This window comes from Pseudorca crassidens, chromosome 12 (genome assembly GCF_039906515.1).
Source record: "Pseudorca crassidens isolate mPseCra1 chromosome 12, mPseCra1.hap1, whole genome shotgun sequence".
In the NCBI taxonomy this organism is placed as follows: domain Eukaryota; kingdom Metazoa; phylum Chordata; class Mammalia; order Artiodactyla; family Delphinidae; genus Pseudorca; species Pseudorca crassidens.
In genome coordinates, this window is record NC_090307.1 from 86,231,994 (window position 1) to 86,249,547 (window position 17,554).

Genomic DNA, 17,554 nt, shown 5'->3' on the forward strand with positions numbered 1-17,554 from the left:
GCACTCGGATCTGCAAAGACCCCGCCCTGCTTGCTCTACTGGCCTCACGTTACAGAGATTCAAGCCTCCTTTCCTCCAGAGACTGGCCGAGATAGCCCCCCACCCACTGCTAGCTCCTGGCTCAAGCTAACTTATGGAAATTCGGCTTTTTCTCCCCTCTTTGACATTTGCGGACCATCTGACACAGTGAGAAACAGAAGCTTGTACAGTACCAGCTTTCAGCGGATGGGCAGCCCCCAGCCGGCGGCAGGAGATCCAAATAGGTCAGAGGTCACGGTCACTGGGGTCATGTGTGTGGGCCACTAACTGCATGTTTGACATTCGTAGTGCGGTCATGTTTTTCCTGCTGCTGGGTGTAGACACGTCTCCAGCGTTATTCCATTTCAGGGGAAGTTGTGTGTGGGCGCAGGGAAACTTCCAGAACCCGAGTGGGCATGGTTATGAAGGCACCCCTGATAAGCATGAATGGCACAAGGGGGCCAAGATTAGGGTGAGGAGAGTAGGGCCCTCACCTGGAGTCCAAAATTTAAGGAAACGTCCCAGATGCGGAAATCGCGACGCATACTATATTTTACTGCAGTGCTGGAAAGGCCAAAATGATGCAAAAAATTCCAGATGATGAAAATAGCAACATTTTAAATAAAGTCAAGATGACACTTCAATGATGCAACCCTGCCCCACATGCCTCCGCCTAATTCCCCACCAGCCTCGGGTGGATGTTGTTGCCAGATTCACTTCCCTGGGCTGGGAAGTAATCCGTTCTTATCAGACTTTTCTCCAGGGCAGCCCGGCAGCGAGGGCAGTGAAGGCGATCTCGCTTCTGGGGGCTTGAGTGAATGAGCATTTGGGAAGGAACTGCATCTACATGTGCGTCTGTTCTGCAAATCACAGCCCCCGCTTTTGTCCTGTGAGATGATAAGTCACCCACATATTTCTGGTCACGGAGCCCAAGGCTGAGGAAGAATTGAATTGAATTCTTGCCTAAGAACTGAAGCAAACGGAGTCAGCTGTTCTGTGTTGGGTTTTGTTTTGTTTTTTTCCTCCACAATGCTCCAGATACTCAAAGCTCTGGCTAATTCTGTTTGGGCAGCAGACTTCCCATGGTCTTCCTGGTTGGTATGGAAATGGGCTGCAAATTCACCTGATAACATGTCCTTCTGTGTCCCCCCGCAGCACTCTTAGGAAGCCCCCCAACCCTTCTGTCCCTTCCTGGAATGCAACTCATTCTCACTACTGAGAGCACCTTTGTCCTTGTCGTCCCCCTGCCTGGAAGGCTAGTTCTCTTTCTCCAGCTCACGTGGGACTGTTCAGGACTCATCTTTAAACGTCCCTTCCTCAGAGCGGGCTTTCATGAACACCCCAGCAATGAACTGTCCCTCTGACGATTCTTGCTGGCAGTGCCTCGTCAATGCCCTCCTTGAAACTCACGGCCTTTGCTTCCTGGTGTGTTTTCCCCCCTCATCTGACTGGGCGCCCCGGGGGCCAGGCTATCTTGCTCGTGGGCGGCTCTGAAGTGGACCCAGCGCTGGGGGCACAGTGGCGGCTTGATCAGTCCTGATGGAATGACCGTGCTTTAGCCTGGTGCCCTCAGTTTGGGGGTGACTGAAGAGCAGACACCAAAGGGAAACCAAACTAGTATATCTGTCCACACTCTCACACCTTCCCTGCCTCCTCTGCTCCCTTGGCTAGACGAGGAGCCTCTCCCACATTCCTGTTCTACAGCGCAACCTCTAGGTACCCCTGGATTCCCTGCTTTCAGAATGGAAGGCTGGATCACCTGGCGGGGGTGGGGGGGAGTGTCTGTGTGGGTGGGAGCTGGACTGACAAGGACCTCCTTGTCAATCATCTGAAGAAACGGAAGCAAGTGACTTCTCCCTTCCGCGGAAGGAAAAGAAGGGAAAGATGGGAGAGACCGTCAGTGCTCAAGAACCTGCTTGGAAGAAATTGGGGAAACAGCCAGGTGCTGGAGGATTCAGGAAATGTTTCTAATCTCCCGGTCACCTGCCCCAGCCCCATTTCCACCCAAGGCTTTCCACCCCAGAGGACCAGTATGTTGGGCTTGGGTACCCAAATGATGGAGACACAAATACCCCGGGACTGTTGGTTCGTGTTTTAGAACATCGACAAAGGGGCGGATCGCCCCGTTGGAAAGAGGGGAGCTAAGGAACAGGTCTTGAAGCTTGCGGAGCATTGAAGCCTTTGGTTTCCGCCCCCTCCCTTGTAAGTTACGGATCTTCTAAAACAGAGGTCTCTGAAGATTCTTTTATTCGGACTACAGTGAGCTGGAGAAACCTCGAAAGGTCACCTCAGACATTACTACTCCTACTACTGTTACTTGGGATGACTTGGGGACCCCACGAGTCACCCCTTGGTGCCGCCGCTGGGGTGTTTATTCCGGAGGATTGCCGGGCTGTGCAGTCGCCCCGGGCGCGGGCTGGGGGGGTGGAGGCGCCAGACGGGGCGGTTGCCCACCGCGGAGGAGGCCGGGGGCGGGGTGGGCCGGGAGGAGGCGCCTAGAAAAGGAGGCGCGGCCGGGAAGGTGCGGAGAGGGCCCGGCGGCGGCGTGCGCCTCGGGCTGGGCCGGGCGGCGGAGCGCGAAGGCGAGGCCGGGCCCGGCGTGGCTGGAGCGCGGCCAGCAGCGGCGGGCGGGCGGCGGGCCCGGTGTGGCAGCGCGGAGGGGCAGCCGCCCCGAGCGCACGGAGCCGGGCGCCCGACCGCCGGCCCCTCCTGGGCGCGGCGCGCGCGCGCGCGCGGCCAGGGCGGCCGGGGAGCCGGGGACTCGGGCGGGGGGGTGCGGGTGGGAGCCGGGCCCGACGCACCGCCTCTCGGCTCTGCCCGCAGGTCCCCGGCGCGCAGCCCTCGCCCCGCCGCCGCCCGCCCCGGGCCCCGGAGCGCGGTGGAGGAGCCCCCCGAGGAGCCGGAGGCCCGCGCCCGGCGCCCCCCAGACATGGTGGGCCACCTGCATCTGCAGGGCATGGAGGAGAGCCTCAAGGAGAAGAGCCGGGAGGGCTTGCTGGACAGCCCTGACTCCGGGCTGCCCCCCAGCCCCAGCCCCAGCCCGCCCTTCTACTCCCTGGCGCCTGGCATCCTCGACGCTCGCGCGGGGGGCTCTGGCGCCTCCTCGGAGGCCCCCGGACCCGGCGAGGCCAAAGCGGTAAGCACGCGGCTTCGCGCAGAAACCGGGAACAGAGCCAGCCCCCCGGATGGGGTACTTCAGGAGCCGGGACTGGGTTCCCCCCGCCATCCCCCCAGCCAAGAAGGTGGCCAAGTGACAGCCACGCTCCGCAGGTGGGGATGGTCCAGCCTGACCCCTGCAGCCCTCTCCCTGGCTGTGGGCCTAAGGAGTGATCGTCTGTCTTACTGTCAGCAGTGAAAGAGCAGGGGTTGAGGACTGTCCGAAATCCTCCAAGAGGCTGGCTTCAGGCTAGGTGAGCTGGAGCCCCTGGCCGAAGCAGTGTACCCAGGTTCCCTGTTTACTCTTCCCCCTGTGCTGCCAACGTGAAAGACTTTTTTTTTTTTTTTTTAACCAAACGCAGACAGGAGCCCTTCCTTCCCGGGGTGTTGAGGTATGTTGACGTGGAGCTGAGGCGGTGCCTGGGGAAGGCTGGAACCCCAGGGCAGGAGACGCAAGAGTTTTCCCTCTTGCCAGACTTAGTGGGGCCCTCAGGTGGGCTCCGGGGGTCACCCAGCTTGGTGGCTGGGCTGAGACTGGGTTCCCCGCACCCCTTCCCCGGCAGGCGGGAGCCAGGCAGGCGGGATCGGGCGCCTTTGGACTTGAGGAAATGACAAGTTGAGATCCGGAGTCTGCTAACAATTCCAGTGGCATTTCCCTGTTCTGTGGCGCTCTGCACGCCTTCACGTTGTTTCTGCCGGGTGTCCTAGCACGACTGCAGCCCGGCGCCGCTTTCCTGGGGCCCCGGCAATGCCCACCTGGTACCTCACAGGGCAGTAAATGCTTCCCCCCAGTTGGAAATCCTCCCAGGAGCAGAAAGGAATGGTTCCCCTGCCTCCAGGCCTATTGATGGGAATGTCACTGGTGTCTCTCTTGCTCCTTGGTCCAGTGGGTCCCAAACTTGAGTGGGCTCGGGAATCTCTCAGAGATTTTTTTTTTTAAGTATTTATTTATTTGGCTGCATCAAGTCTTAGTTTCATCCTGCGGACTCTTAGTTGCGGCATCTGGGATCTAGTTCCCCGACCAGGGATCGAACCCAGGCCCCCTGCATTGGGAACGTGGAGTCTTAACCACTGGACCACCAGGGAAATCCCTCTCCTGGAGGTCTTTCAAGAATATCCATGCCCACCTCATACCTCCAGACAGTGTCATTTGATTGGTAGAGCCTGCCACCTGGACATCAGGATTTTTAAAACCTCCCCGGGTTATCCTCATGTGCAGCAGAGTTTGGGAACCGCTGGCTTAGACCAAAATCATGCGTTGAATTTGAACTTTGGTCTCTCTTTTGGGGGCTGGGGGTAGGAGAGGCGTTCTGGACTTCCAGGGATTGATAGATGTGACCCAGGCTGTTGGCAGTGAAATCGATCCCACTGTCTGAACGTACCAGCTTTCCTGAAAGAGTGTCTCAGACCTGGCACAGTTGAATGGAGGGGGTGGTATTTGAGCTCTCGCGTTGGGAATAAATCCCTGTGGTGTCCTACACAGCGGGCCTTGGAGAAAAGGGACCGGGAACCAGCCTTCCCCTTGATTCTTCGGATGACCCGGAATCCCCCTTATAGAAGGATTTTTGGAGGCCTTCCCTGCCGGCCAGGCCAGCCAGGGGCGGCCATAAGAACAGTGGGCCTGGCTTACTTGTCTTGGCTGTCCTAGTTGATTTTATTTTTTCCCCCTCCTTGCTAACTAGATTCCAGGTATGGAACTGAGCTGTCTCTGATCTTTCTAATTTGGCTTGAAGGCAAGACCTGGGGCTGTTTCCACACAGGTAATGACATCTGCATTTAGATAGCCTTCCCAGGTGCCAGGAGCCGTCCTAAACGCTTTACTTCCATCAACTCATTTCATTTTCACAGTAGTCCCAAGAAGTATGTAGGTGCTCTTATGACACCCATTTCCCAGAGGGGGAAGCTGAGGCACAGAGGTTAGCGACTTGCCTAAACTAAGTGGCAGTGCTGGGTTAGAACCCAGGGAATTGGGCTCCGGAGTCTCTACCCTTGAACCTTGCATTATCCTGCCTTTCACTGTGCAGCTAATTAACTACCTGCGTTTTGTTGTTGTTGTTTTGTTTTGATTTTTTTAAAAAAACAAAATACCTCTGAACCTACAGGATTTGGAAATGCTGCTTTTAATAAAATGAGAGGGAATGGTTGCCACAGGGAAGCCTCTTCTCAGCCCTGGGACCTGCAGCTGGGGCCCCGGGCACCTAAGTTATTGTCACACTGGCCGCCTCCATCCCCCCTCGCCCCCCGCAGGTTAACTCCTGTTAAATGTTGCTAATCCTGCCTGTGGGCGACTCACTGACAATGCTTTCCAGGCGCAGATGTAGGCAAAATTTCGGCCGCTCTCCTGCGTCTTGGAGTTGGTGCTTTCAGGTGGGCTCTCCTGCGTCTTGGCGTTGGTGGTTCCAGGTGGCCGCAAGCAGGGCCGCTTTGCTCTGGCAGCCCCTTCGTGGCACCTGTCAGACCATGTGGGCCTGGGGTTCCGCCTGGGGTAGGCATCTTTGTTCTGACACCCAGTTTCCAGCACTGCCTTCCTGGTCGACACTGGTGGCGCACACCCCAGCCAGGGGGATGAGCTGCAGTTCTGTCCCCAGCCCCCTGGCCACTGAGGTCCTCGCTAGCTTGTCACCGTATTTATTATGCTGCAAGTGCATGTTAAACTTCCTCTAGAAAGAGGCTCCATTTCCCCCCCCTTTGTTTTAATAAGCTGGACTTAACTTCTGGGCAGTACCCCGTGGATGTAGGGTAACTGGCTGGCTGCGACATTGCCCCCCAAGACGTAAAAGGCACTGGGGAGTAGGCTGGGTATAAATGAATCCCTCAACCGCACCCTAACTTGATCATAGGTTTTCTTCTGGCCCACTCTGTGGACCAACGATGGTACCGTTCCTGGTAATTCCCAAACCAAAGGAAGATCTAGGAATCGGTCATTCGTCCCACCGGTACTTATTGAGCACCTACTATATGCCATGTGCTGTTTTGGGCCGTGGGTGACTTAGTGGTGAACAAGATGTTCAAGGTCCCTGCCCTCGTGGAACTGGCATTCTAGTGGGAGAGACAGTCACCAACTTAAACATGTGATGAAACACCAGGTGGATTGTTAAGTGCCCGTAAGACGAAGAGCTGGGTTCAGGTAGAGCTCCTTTAGACTGGATGGTCAGGGAAGTGACATTTAATGGAAACCAGAAAACATGAGAGAGTGGCCTTTATGGTCATAGGGCTGAAATGTGTGTCAGTCCAAGGGAATGGCAAGTGCAAAGGTCCTGAGGCGTGGTTGAGTTGCAGCCGTGAGGCTGGTGGAGGGCAGTGCAGGGACTTGTAGGCTAAGCTGAGGCCAGAAAGTAAAATTCCATTTGGTCTTTCCAAAATGTACTTGTGACTGTTTTATTTTTATTTTTTAAGAGGGCCTCATGAGCTCCCAGACCCTCCAAATTAGAAACGCAAATCAGAGACTTGACTGAGAAGTGCCTTGCAGAACAGCCTCTGCGGAGGGCTTGTCTCCCTGCAGGGCCCCTGGTCGCCTGCAGGACACCGGGACAGCCAAGGCCGCCTGCCGGGACAGCCAGGGTTCGCCTGTCAGCTGCATTCATCCCACAAATATTTAAGCCAGGCCTGGCGAGGGATACAGCTGTGAACAGGACAGCCGCTGTCTGTGTCACCTTTGAGCTCTCGGGGCCTGGACCTCCGGCTCCAGATTGAGGGAACACCCCATGTCCTTCCTGGCCCCCTCCCCGTCCTGCCTGGCGGAGCTGTGGGGAGAGGTCGTGCTGCCAGGAAGGATGAGCGCGTGTGTGTGGCAGATACCCATCTCCCCAGGTTAACATGGCCAGTTCAGGGAACTAACCCTGTCCCCTCTTACCACCCTCAGGGAGAGCACAGATGGCGTTTGGGATCGCAAGTCGTCTTCTCTGGGGTGAACAGCCACCACTGGGGTGGGTGAGATGAGGACAGATCACCCATCTGTGGCAGATGAGGGGCTCGGCCCTCCGTGGAGTGGTGACTGGAGGTGACAATCTGAGCTGTTACCCCCTCAGATGTGGATATGGGTTCCCTAGCAGCCAGTGGCCTGGGCCCCCTCGTGCGTTGCCCCGTCACCCCCCTCTGGTCTCCTGGGGTTTGCTTACACGTCGAGTGTATGTCCGAGGGGCACACTGGGGACTTTCCCTAAGGACGAGGTGCTGGTTCCCCGGACCCAGATTCCGAGGGAAGCCCTTGGGGCCGGAACCAGGTAGAATTGGTGGTGGGGAGTGGGCTGTCTTTGCCCATCCTCGAAAATCTCCCGGGGCTGCCCAGCCCTTGGAAGTCTTTGTCACTGCCAACTCTTAGGATCTCGGCTGTCACCACCCCTGCCCCCAACCCAGGACACCTGGATTTTCCCATTTCTCTGTTTCTGGTCTATGATGGTGAAACCAAGGGTGAGGGCAGAGAGGGGAGGGAGTTAGGAATTTAGGGAGTTAGTGCCCGGCATTAGGAAGGATGGCAGCACAGGTGGATGGACAAATGGATAGATGGATGGATGGATGGGCAGATGGAAGGATGGACAGATGAACGCATACATGGACAGAAGGATGGATGGGTGGATGGATGGACAAATGGATGGATAAATGGACCGATGGATGAATGGATGGATGGATGGACACACGGATGGATGGATGGATGGATGGACAGGTGAACTGAGGAGACAGGGGTCAGCCCCCATGGCCCCCTTGCAGGCTCACGATGTGTCCCTGACCAGCGAAGGTGCCTATGAGCAAGCTGAGGTGCAAGAGAACCAGGTGTGTCAGGCCACGGAGGGAGGAGCCTGTTGGCGGAAAGGAAGGCCACGAGGGGCCAGAAACCCTGGCGCCTCCTTTCAGCCCCCGTCCGCTTAACCCTGGATGAAGTGGCCTCCAGCGGGAATTCAGCAACGTCTCTGGCAGCCTCGCGTCTCTGTGAAAGGCTCATCCGAGTGAGAAGTTCTGCCTCTAGCTTTAGTCACGCTAACGCCCTTGCCCTGCCGGGCGCTCTGGGGGCGAGGGAGTGGACAGGAGCCACCTTCCTGGGAAGATGCCACTAGGCGGGGACTGACGGGGACTCTCCTTGGGGTGGGCGTGGTCTGTCCTTTGTGCCCTTGGGACTCCTGGCCTCCCTGCTGTGGGGCGGGGGAAACAGATAAGGTCCAAAGAGGCCTGAGGTCTGAGATCCAGGTGTTCCCTCCGAAGGCTCTAGGGGAGAATCCATCCCTTGTGTCCGTCCCAACTTCTGGTGGTGGCCGGCCATCCTCGGCGTGCCTTACCTTGGAGATGCACCCCTCCATCTCTCCCTCCGTTCCCCCATGGCCTTCTTCCCTCTGTGTGTCCCGTGTCCAAAGTTCCCTCTTTGTATAAGGACACCAGCCATGTTGAATTAGGGCCCGCCCCCGTCCAGTGGGACCGCATCTTAACTTGATCACATGTGCAAAGACCCTGTTTCCAAAGAGGGTCACATTCACAGGTCCTGGGGATTAGGACACGAACATATCTTTGTGGAGGCCACAAACCAACCCACCACCATCCTGCTGGCTTGGGTCCGTCGGGCCCCCAAGGGCATCTTGGGGAGCCGGCCCGTCCCTGAGCCCTGCCTCCGGCCTGTGATTTATGGCTTTGCTCAGTTTCACTGCTCTGAGTGCCAGACCCTGCGCCTGCGCCGTTTGGGGTCTCCTGGGCTCCCCGAGCCTGGCCCGCTCACCGCCTCTGTCGTGCCGTGTTGTGCAATGAGCCGTTTGGAGTCCCTCCCCTCACCCCAGGATTTGCCACCGATACCCGAAGCCTTTCATAAAAAGGATAAGAATTCTTGGGGCTTAAATGTCCCTCCTTGATCACTTTCCTCACGGGTGCAGGTCAGCGTCCCCTTAGCCCAGCACGGGAGCTTTTGGTCTCAAATCCCAAACACGCCGAAGATCTTCAGTGTAATTCCAATCGTGGTTGAAGCCATCCCCCGCCAGTGAGGCCAGTGGCCTGAGAAAGGCTGTCTCGGCCCTTACAAAGGTTCCCTGTGGCTTTGGTGAGGACGCCCCTCTCCCATGTCAGTGTGGGGTCTCCCCGGACCCTTCCTCCTGCCACTTACCCTCCGCTGATGGGGGCTTGATGCTTCCTAAGCGGAAGGTTCTGTGGGTCACACGTGGTCTTCAGCCACGTCCCGTGCCGTGGCAGGTGGGGGACCGCCGTGTGTCACACCGCTGTGCCATCCCTACCTGTCACTGCCAGCCAGGCCCGGATCCCCGGTGGGGCTGGGCTGTCACGGCGCGGCGCGGAGCTCTCACGACGGAGGACTTCTCTTTCTTTGCCGTCCTGTGGGCCGTGCCCTGTACCACAGCCAGGAAGGGGGAGCTCTCCAGACGCCGGGTGTATTTTTACTTCCAGGCGTGGAGTATGTATCCTCACCCGGCAGCTCCAGGGAAGGCGTGTGAATCACTGGGTGAGGCGGTGGGGTGGGGGGGCATGGTAGGCGGAGGGCAGCCCGCTGTTCTCTGGGTCCCACTCTCTCAGAAGCACTCCCTGGTCCCTACACACACACCCTGCCTGCCCAGGAGACCAGGGAGCCAGACCAGCCCCCTCCCCAGGCTAGAACAGGGCTCTCCCGGTCCCTAGAAGGAGCTGGGGGCTGGAGGCTGGCCCAGCTGTGTCGCCATCCCAGGGTGGGCGTGGGTGGCGTCTGGGAGTCTGGGGTCCGGCCTTCAGCTCTCAGCTTCCCCGTGCTTTCCCCTGCCCCTGCAGCCCAGGGCTGCGAGGGGACCCGAGGACACCGGCCAGCTCGCGCCCGGGCATCAGCCTCCTCGTACAGACGAGCAAACTGAGGCACTGTGCGCAGGTGGCCGGCACAGGTGGGTTTCTCGACGGGTCCTCTTCAGAGGGAAGCAAGCACCAGGGCCTTTGGGGAAACGAGCTGGGATGTGGCTGCCCCAGGGTTGGGGGGCGGTGAGGGGAGCAGGGCGCCTGGGAGCTTTCTTTGCTCCAGGTGGCCCAGGCCAGGCCATCAGGTGCAGCGGCAGCAGCAGGGGGTCCCCTGGGCGCTGGAGCCCAAGCCCCGTCCTCAGCCCGCCTCCCACGCCGGCGGCTCCGATGGGAATGTGAGTCCAGCGTGGCTGGAGGGCTGCCCTTGCAGGGCCAGCGGTGTGCCTTCCTGGCCGGCTCCCGGGGCTGGCCGGGCTCCGCGCGCAGCGCTGCCATGTTGATGTTAAAACACCGCTGCAGCTGCAAGACTCGGCTCTGAGCTTCCGGAGCCCGGCGGCTGCGGGACGCTGGAACTGCCACTGGTCCCTGGAGCCCTGCGGGGGCAGCCTCAGGCCTCGGCAACGACTGCCTGAGCTGTCTCGTCGCCCCCGCCCCCGGGGCCCCTGGACGCCAGCCTGCGTCTGGATTTTCAGAGGCTTCCTCTCTCTCTTTCTCGTATCGTGTTCCCAGGTGGGGCAGATTTTAGCTGTTTTCCACCAGGACCCTTTGGAAAACGGTGCCCAGAGCTCCAGCTTCCTGGCCTAGTCTGTGAGGTCGGCCTTGTCCCCTCTGCTGGCAGTCAGTGTGGGGAGTGAGATCCGGCCAGAATGGGGCCCCACATGTGCACCGGGGCCGCGCCAGGAGGCTCAGGGGACCCGAGAGGGATGGTGGTACCCAGCTCTGCACTGAAGGCTTTGCCTCCCAAGGAAGCCCTCCCTGCCCGTGAGCTTGGGAACTGTTCTTTCTTGGGGGTGGGGTGGGGGGATGGAGACCAGTAGCAGGCTGCCCCTCCCTCCCTCCGGCCCTTCCACCTAGAGACACCTCCCAAAACCTTAGCACCCATGTCCATAGCCCCTCACACGCCTGCCTCACCCTCTCTCCTCTTCGGTGTCCACAAGAAGAGCCCTGGGAGGCACAGTGCCTCATCCGACTCACACAGGGCCTGGCGCACAGTAGGTGTTTGGCGCACAGTAGGTGCTCAGCGAACCCCTGCACACGTTTGGGGAAGCGCCATACTTCACGCTTCGGATAGTCTCGCGGGGAGAGAGTATGATTTTTATGAGCATCAAATCATGGAGTTTTACAGCTGAGGCCGGTGCTGATTTCACAGAGCCACAGAGGATGCCAGAAGTGCCTATATCTTGTCACTGTTTTATTTTTTTTTAACTTATATATTTTTTAATTTTTGGCCACACCGCGCGGCTCTTAGCATCTTAGTTCCCCAGCCAGGGATTGAACTCGGGCCATGGCAGTGAAAGTGTGGAGTCCTAACCGCTGGACCGCCTGGGAATTCCCATCACTATTTTATTTTTAAATTTAAAGCGCCTGAATGATGTGCACTTGCTTCTGAAAGGTAGGAGCAGGGTTGTCTCAATCTCCTGAGAGGACCCCCCCCCCCGCACCAGCCACCACCCCTCGAGCCTTTGTGAAAAGCACGCAGAATACAAGCCTTTTCTCCGTATTCTGAGACTTTTATACAAGACTTTATGTGGCGCTTGCCCCGTGCCGGGCACTGTCCCGCACATTCACACACTTTGAATCATTGTCATGACTGCGGCCTGGGGGCAGGTGCTCCTGTGGCCCCACTTCGGGGCCCAGGAGGCTGCAGCCCCGAGAGGGGAGTTGTTTGCTGGGTCCCGTGGTGTATTAGCTTCCTGTCGCTGCTCTAACAAATGACCCCACGCACAGTGGGTTAAAACAACACAGATTTAAGATCTTACGGTTCCAAAGGTTAGAAATCTACAACAGCTTTCACGGGCTAAGAGCAAGGATTTTGGATGCTCTAGGGGAGAATTCTCGCCTTTCCTGCCTTCTAGAGGCTGTCCACAGTCTTTGGCTCCTGGCCCCGTCCACCCTTAAGGCAGCAGCATAATGTCCTCAATTTCTTTCTGACTCTGACCCCCCTGCCTCCCTCTTTCACTTATAAGGACCCCTTGTGAAGACACTGGGGGCCCACTGGACACTCCAGGACAGCCTCCCCATCTCAAGATCCTTAACCACATGTGCAAAGTCCCTTTTGCCCTGTAAGGTCACGCGCTCCCAGGTTCTGGGGATTAGGACATGCACACTTTGGGGGTCATTATTCCACCTGCCATGCCCAGCAAGGGAGAGATGGGACAGCTTGACGACAGCTGCTGGGGGCCTATGGAGAACCCCCTCTTTCTCCAAGTCTTAGATCTTTTCTTCCTGTGGTCCTTCCTCGGCCCCTGTTCTGGGGACGCTGTGATCAGCTGAGGAGGGGGCTGCGGTGACCATGTCCATAGGCTGAGAGCGGATTTGAAGACAGGTGTGGGCCTGGCCCAAGGGCTCACAGGACGGCGGGGAGAGGTGGAAGGGGAGCAGGGCGCTGCTCTGCACGTGTGAGGTCCTGCCTTTGGACACCATGGGGTCTGCGAGGTGCCAGGCCCTGGGGCCAGAGAGGTCATCAGGTCCTGAATCTTAAGGAGCTCATGGTCTGGGGGCGACACACAAAGGGGTCGCAGCAATGGAGACCAGCAGGTGGGAGCTCCAGGAACCCCTTAGAGGATGTTGGGGGAAGACGAGGGAGCTGGTGCCTGAGTTGTCACCCTGGACGGACCAAGTGAGAAGAAAAGGGAAGGACGTTCCTAGTACAGGGAACAGCATAAACCAAGACACAGAGGCAGCCTGGGCCGTGGCCAAGGCGAGTGAAAGATATATGGACAGAGGCCTGTGTGGGAAGTGCCCTGATCCTGTGTGTGAGGGCAAGCTTGCTCCGAGCAGGAGGTGACAGGACAGGTCTTGGGGCTGCAGCACCCGTCCCGTGGACCCGAGAGGCAGCCGGGGAACATGGGTGAGGGCGCAGACTCTGGAGCCAGACCGCCAGGGTTCCAACCCCAGCTCTGCCTCTTCCTAGCTGTGTGGCCTCAGGCAAGTTACTTAGCCACCCTGGGCCTCAGTTTCAGCATCTATAAAATGGGGATGCTAGTAACAGCTCCCTCCCGTGATCGAATGTATGGATACATGGAGAGCTCAGAGCAACGGCCCGTGCGGTTAGCCCTCAGAAAGCACAGCTGCTGTGATCTCTCCTCGTCCAGGCGAGGACAGGGAAAGCCTGTGCAGGAGCTGAAGGAGGGGCCCGCAGCCATGCACCAAGAAGCGCGGGGAACTCTTCCCTCGACGAGCACGGTCTTCAGTCCCTCGCAGAGCTCCTACCTGACGTGTCACCCAGGGGCGCAGCTTAGGCTCAGGGGCTCCCTGAGAGGGGTCCCAGTTCTACAGGGCTCTGAGCCTGGCTCCTGGGGCTCGGGTGGGCTGGGCGTTGTAGAAAGAGGCCGTTACCACGTCCCCTTATTGAGATGCCCAGGAAGTGAGGGGCAGGCCGGTGGCTGGGTGGGGAGCCGTGGGCATCAGAGTGCTTGGATTCCACAGAGGGACGCTGGGGTGGGCTTCCCGATGGACCCCGCAAAGCAGGCTTCCAGAAAACCAGGACTGGAGTGGTGTGGGGCAACCCTTGTGCCTGGCGGGGAGCTGAGGTTGCAGTGCCAAAGGGCTGCTCACGTGACCCTGTGTCCCTGGCTCTCCCCACAGCCCCTCCCCCTCCCCCCGAGCACCCCGGCGCGAGAGATGAGGCCCCGGATGCTGCCCGTGTTCTTTGGGGAGAGCATTGAGGTGAACCCAGAACCCACGCCCGAGATCCGGTGAGTGGGGCAGCTGGGCCGGGTGGGGCGGGGTGGCCAGGCTGGGGCGCTCAGCAGGCTCCCCTCCCTCTAGGCAGCCCCTCCGCGTGCTGCTCCCCGACGAGGCATAGCGTGCTGCTCCCCGACGAGGCATAGCCGTGATTTGAAGAGACTCTATCCCCGGGTGGCCTTCCCTGCCACCTCTCCAGCCCTTCCCGGCCCACATGCAACCATTTCCACACTGACCTTCACCCCCAACCTGGCTGGGTTTTATTTTGAATTTGCCCCTTTTTCCCCCGGGGAGCCATTGCCCTGAATGTGTATTAGGTGCCCTCCCACGTGTAGGACGTCTCAGGCAGCACCTGCACTTCTGAGTTCAGGCCACCCCACCGGGAGCTTTCCCCCAGCCATCTGCCCTTCTCGGAGGGCTTCTGGAGATCGGGCTTCCAGAAGGTGGAGTCTAGGGTCCGTGGGTCTCACCCGCGTATCCCTGGGACGCTCAGGATGGATTTGTCCACGTCGCCTCGGCCTGCCCAGGGGTGTGGGACCCACTACCTCCTCCCGCTTCACCTCTGGATAGGGTCCCAGGAGACAAACAGGTCCCCTTTAAAAGTTTTTCTTCCCAAAGAGCTCTCCTTTTTAGTTTTTATTACAGAGGCCCCAGCCAGGGTGGATGCGAGCTGCCTGGGCTCTAGGGACCCCTGCTTCCCTTCCCACGCGGGTCACCTGTGGGGTGCAGCAGGGAGGGAGACAGGTGAAGTCCCCACGCCCCTCCCCGGAGCTTTTCCTTCCAGTGTGACGATCTGGGAGCAGAGCTGGGGGCACTGACCAGTTGGTCCCTCGTAAGAAGGGTCACTCACCTAGAGGTGCTGAGGCTACCTGGGGGGAAACTTATTTTGATAACATTTCAAACTTAAGGAAAGTTGCAGGAAGAGTACAGGGAACCCCCGTTAGACAGATTCATTGACTCTTTCCATTGGCTTGAATAGCTGCTCACTGTCTCGTTCTACGTAAACGAAACTTTCTTCTGACCCGTTTAAGAGGATGTTAGTGACACCGTGACCCTGAACTTCTAAGTAACTCCGGCTGGTGTCCTTCCTAAGGACAGTGACATCCTCTCACATAATGACAGTGCACTTGCCAAAACCGGGCCAGCTAAAGCTGAAACACGGCCACTGCCTGGTCCGGTCCCGCCCACTGTCCCCAAATGTCCTTTTATGGCCTATTTTTATCCCAGTTCAGGATCCCGCCAGCGTCACATGCGGCATTTAACTGTCCCGTCTCTCGAGTTTCCTCCCAGCCAGCTGGGTCCCTCAGCCCTTCCTTGCCCTTTTGACCTGGGCATTTCGGAAGAGCCCAGGCCGTTCCGTGTTCGCACTGCCCCCCCGACCACGCGGGACGGTGACCTGGCTGCCGCCTCCGGGGCTCACCCCCGTGCTCCCGCCCTCCCCCGCAGCTGCAATTCCGAGGTCAAGTACGCCTCGGAGAAGCACTTCCGGGACAAGGTCTTCTACGCGCCGGTGCCCACGGTCACGGCCTACAGCGAGACGATCGTGGCCGCGCCTAACTGCACGTGGCGCAGCTACCGCAGCCAGCTGACCCTGGAGCCGCGGCCGCGCGCCCTGCGCTTCCGCAGCACCACCATCATCTTCCCCAAGCGCGCCCGCAGCTCCTTCCGCACCACCCTGCACCTCAGCCTGGGCCGGCCCCGCCGCTGGTTCACGGCCAGCGTGCAGCTGCAGCTGTGCCCGCGCCCCGGGCCCGGCCTGCTGGGCCCCGCGCCGCTCTGACCGGCAGCCCGACCCCCGCGGCGGCCGGAGCACGGGCTCCACGATCGGGAGGGACCCCGGGCTGTGTCTTGCCCGCGCCGCAGCCGCTTTCTCAGCACCTACCCGGTGAGGCAGCGTGGGCCTGGCTTTCCCGAGGAGCCCGGGGCGGGGGCAGGTGCGTAGGCGGTGCTCGCCCCGACGGCCTGGGAGTGAAGAAGGTGTGTGGGTCCTGGCTGCCCTTGAAGCGGTGGACACACCCCGAACGCCGGCAGGACTGAGGCGTCCGGCCCGGCCTTGGCCGGGGGGCCCCCCACCAACCCCGGCTCCCAGGCCACGTGGGAGGGAAGAGGAGTGCCGTCCAGACACCCGCCGCCCCCGGAGAGGGCTGTTTCCAGAGCAGGCCTTTCACGTGTGTGCAGCTGGACGCCCAGAGCCATAGCCCAGCAACCTCTGGTGGACGGTGAGGCGGGAGGTTGGGCGAAAGCCGGCAACGCTGCCGGGGCTGGTTGTGGGTTGTGTGTGGGGAGCGGCCTGGAGGAGCCCTGCCCGCGCTGTCCCAGTGCCCGTGCCCCAGTGCGGAGGATGGAGGGCATAGCCCGTCAGCACCGAGGCCTTTGAGCTCTGTGTCCGGAGCCTCACCCGCAGGGCATCCTGCTAACCTCTGTCCCGACACCTTCAGGACCAGGACTCTGGACCGTCAGAGCCCTTGAGCCAGGTGCCAAGGGGAGGCGTCTAAGCCGTTGGAAATGACCACTGCCACCTGCCCGAGGCTCCTGGCCAGCTGTCAGCTTTCAGATTCCGTGGGGTCCAGCTGCCCTCGTTCAGGCCTCCCGTTCCTACAGTGATGACACTGCAGTGGCCAGTGCAGCAGGGTTCACCACACACGTGCAAGGTCAGGGGAGGAAGACGGGAGACCCTTGTGCTCCCTGGGAAGAGCCAGGATACGTGGGTGCTGGGGCCATGGCCTGGGGCTGCCTGCCACCAATGCCCCAGAAGCCCCCAGCGTGGCCACGGAGACGCCTTCAGACCTGATTGGGCCCAGCAGGTGGAGGCTGCCCCGCCGCTCCTCTGGCATCCCCCCAAGACGGGGCTTTAGCTCCCTCGCTGTGGGGAGGGGCGGCTCGGAGCTAGCGTTCAGGAGAGGCGAAGTGCCTGATACATTTTTATATATCTACAGACTGTGCATGTTCTCGCCACAGAGATGCTTTCTGATTAACAAAGAAATAACTTAAGAATCGATTATCTTAATAAAATGTGCAGACTCGAAGAGACTCCCTCTTCCATGTTTCTGAGACCCTCAGACCCCACCGTGGGTGGGACTGGTCTTCATAGGCCCATGGTCCCTCCCCACTACACACAGGGGACAGGGAGACACTTGGAAGGCTCAGAGAGAGCCCTGTGCCCCTCACCCGATCCCTGTAGACAGCCTGAGTGCGCCAGCCCCACCCAGGAGCTGGGTAATAAATGCAGAGGCCCAGGGACTTGGGTCTGACTCCGGGGAGGGTCCCGGGAATCTGCATGTTTGACGCTCCTGTGCTTTGCACTTCGCACACCAGCCCTCGGCACCTGCAGACACCCAAAGCCAGACCTGTCCCCGGAGAAGGGCCCGGGCTGCCTCTGCAAAGCAGGTGGCCTCGGCCTTGTTACACCCTCTGCACATCTGATCCACATCGTTGGAGGGGCCACTGGGGCCCCAGACTGTGAGGCGGACACTCGGGGCAGTGTCCTTGAGTGGGAGAGTGCCGGTGTCTTTGCAGGGGCTCCTGCCTCGATGGAGGACGATGTCTAACAGGGCGGGGCCAGGGTGAAAGCCAGGAGGGCAGGGCCAAAGGACAGGGTCATGTCACTGAAAGGAAGAACCTGGAGGCCTCGGCCACTCAGTACGGACAAGCGGGGTGCAGACACAGCCTTGGGAACTCCGAGAGCGCAGCCTGTGTAGAGAGGGGATTCTGTGCAGACACACGCTGTGGGGCGCATCGCTGGCAGCAGGCAAATTCAGCTGCACGAGTTTGCTTTCCAGTCACAGCCC

General features: G+C 59.5%; 1 protein-coding gene across 8 annotated transcripts in view; it reads left to right on the plus strand.

The window, feature by feature from the left end:
* RFLNA (refilin A) overlaps positions 1-16,792 on the plus strand; it is a 244,657-nt gene extending 227,865 nt beyond the window's left edge. For 5 of the 8 annotated variants that reach the window (XM_067701166.1, XM_067701165.1, XM_067701168.1 and 2 more), the window contains 2 exons: positions 13,668-13,777; positions 15,213-16,792. In XM_067701166.1, coding sequence (XP_067557267.1) covers positions 13,704-13,777; positions 15,213-15,546 — 408 coding nt within the window. In that variant the 5' untranslated portion in view covers positions 13,668-13,703 and the 3' untranslated portion in view covers positions 15,547-16,792. Of the gene's footprint in view, positions 1-2,522; positions 2,540-2,841; positions 3,155-3,590; positions 4,935-13,667; positions 13,778-15,212 lie in introns of those variants that run through there. The other 3 variants (XM_067701164.1, XM_067701167.1, XM_067701169.1) reach the window with 3 other exon arrangements.
* The last annotated feature ends 762 nt before the right edge of the window (positions 16,793-17,554 follow it).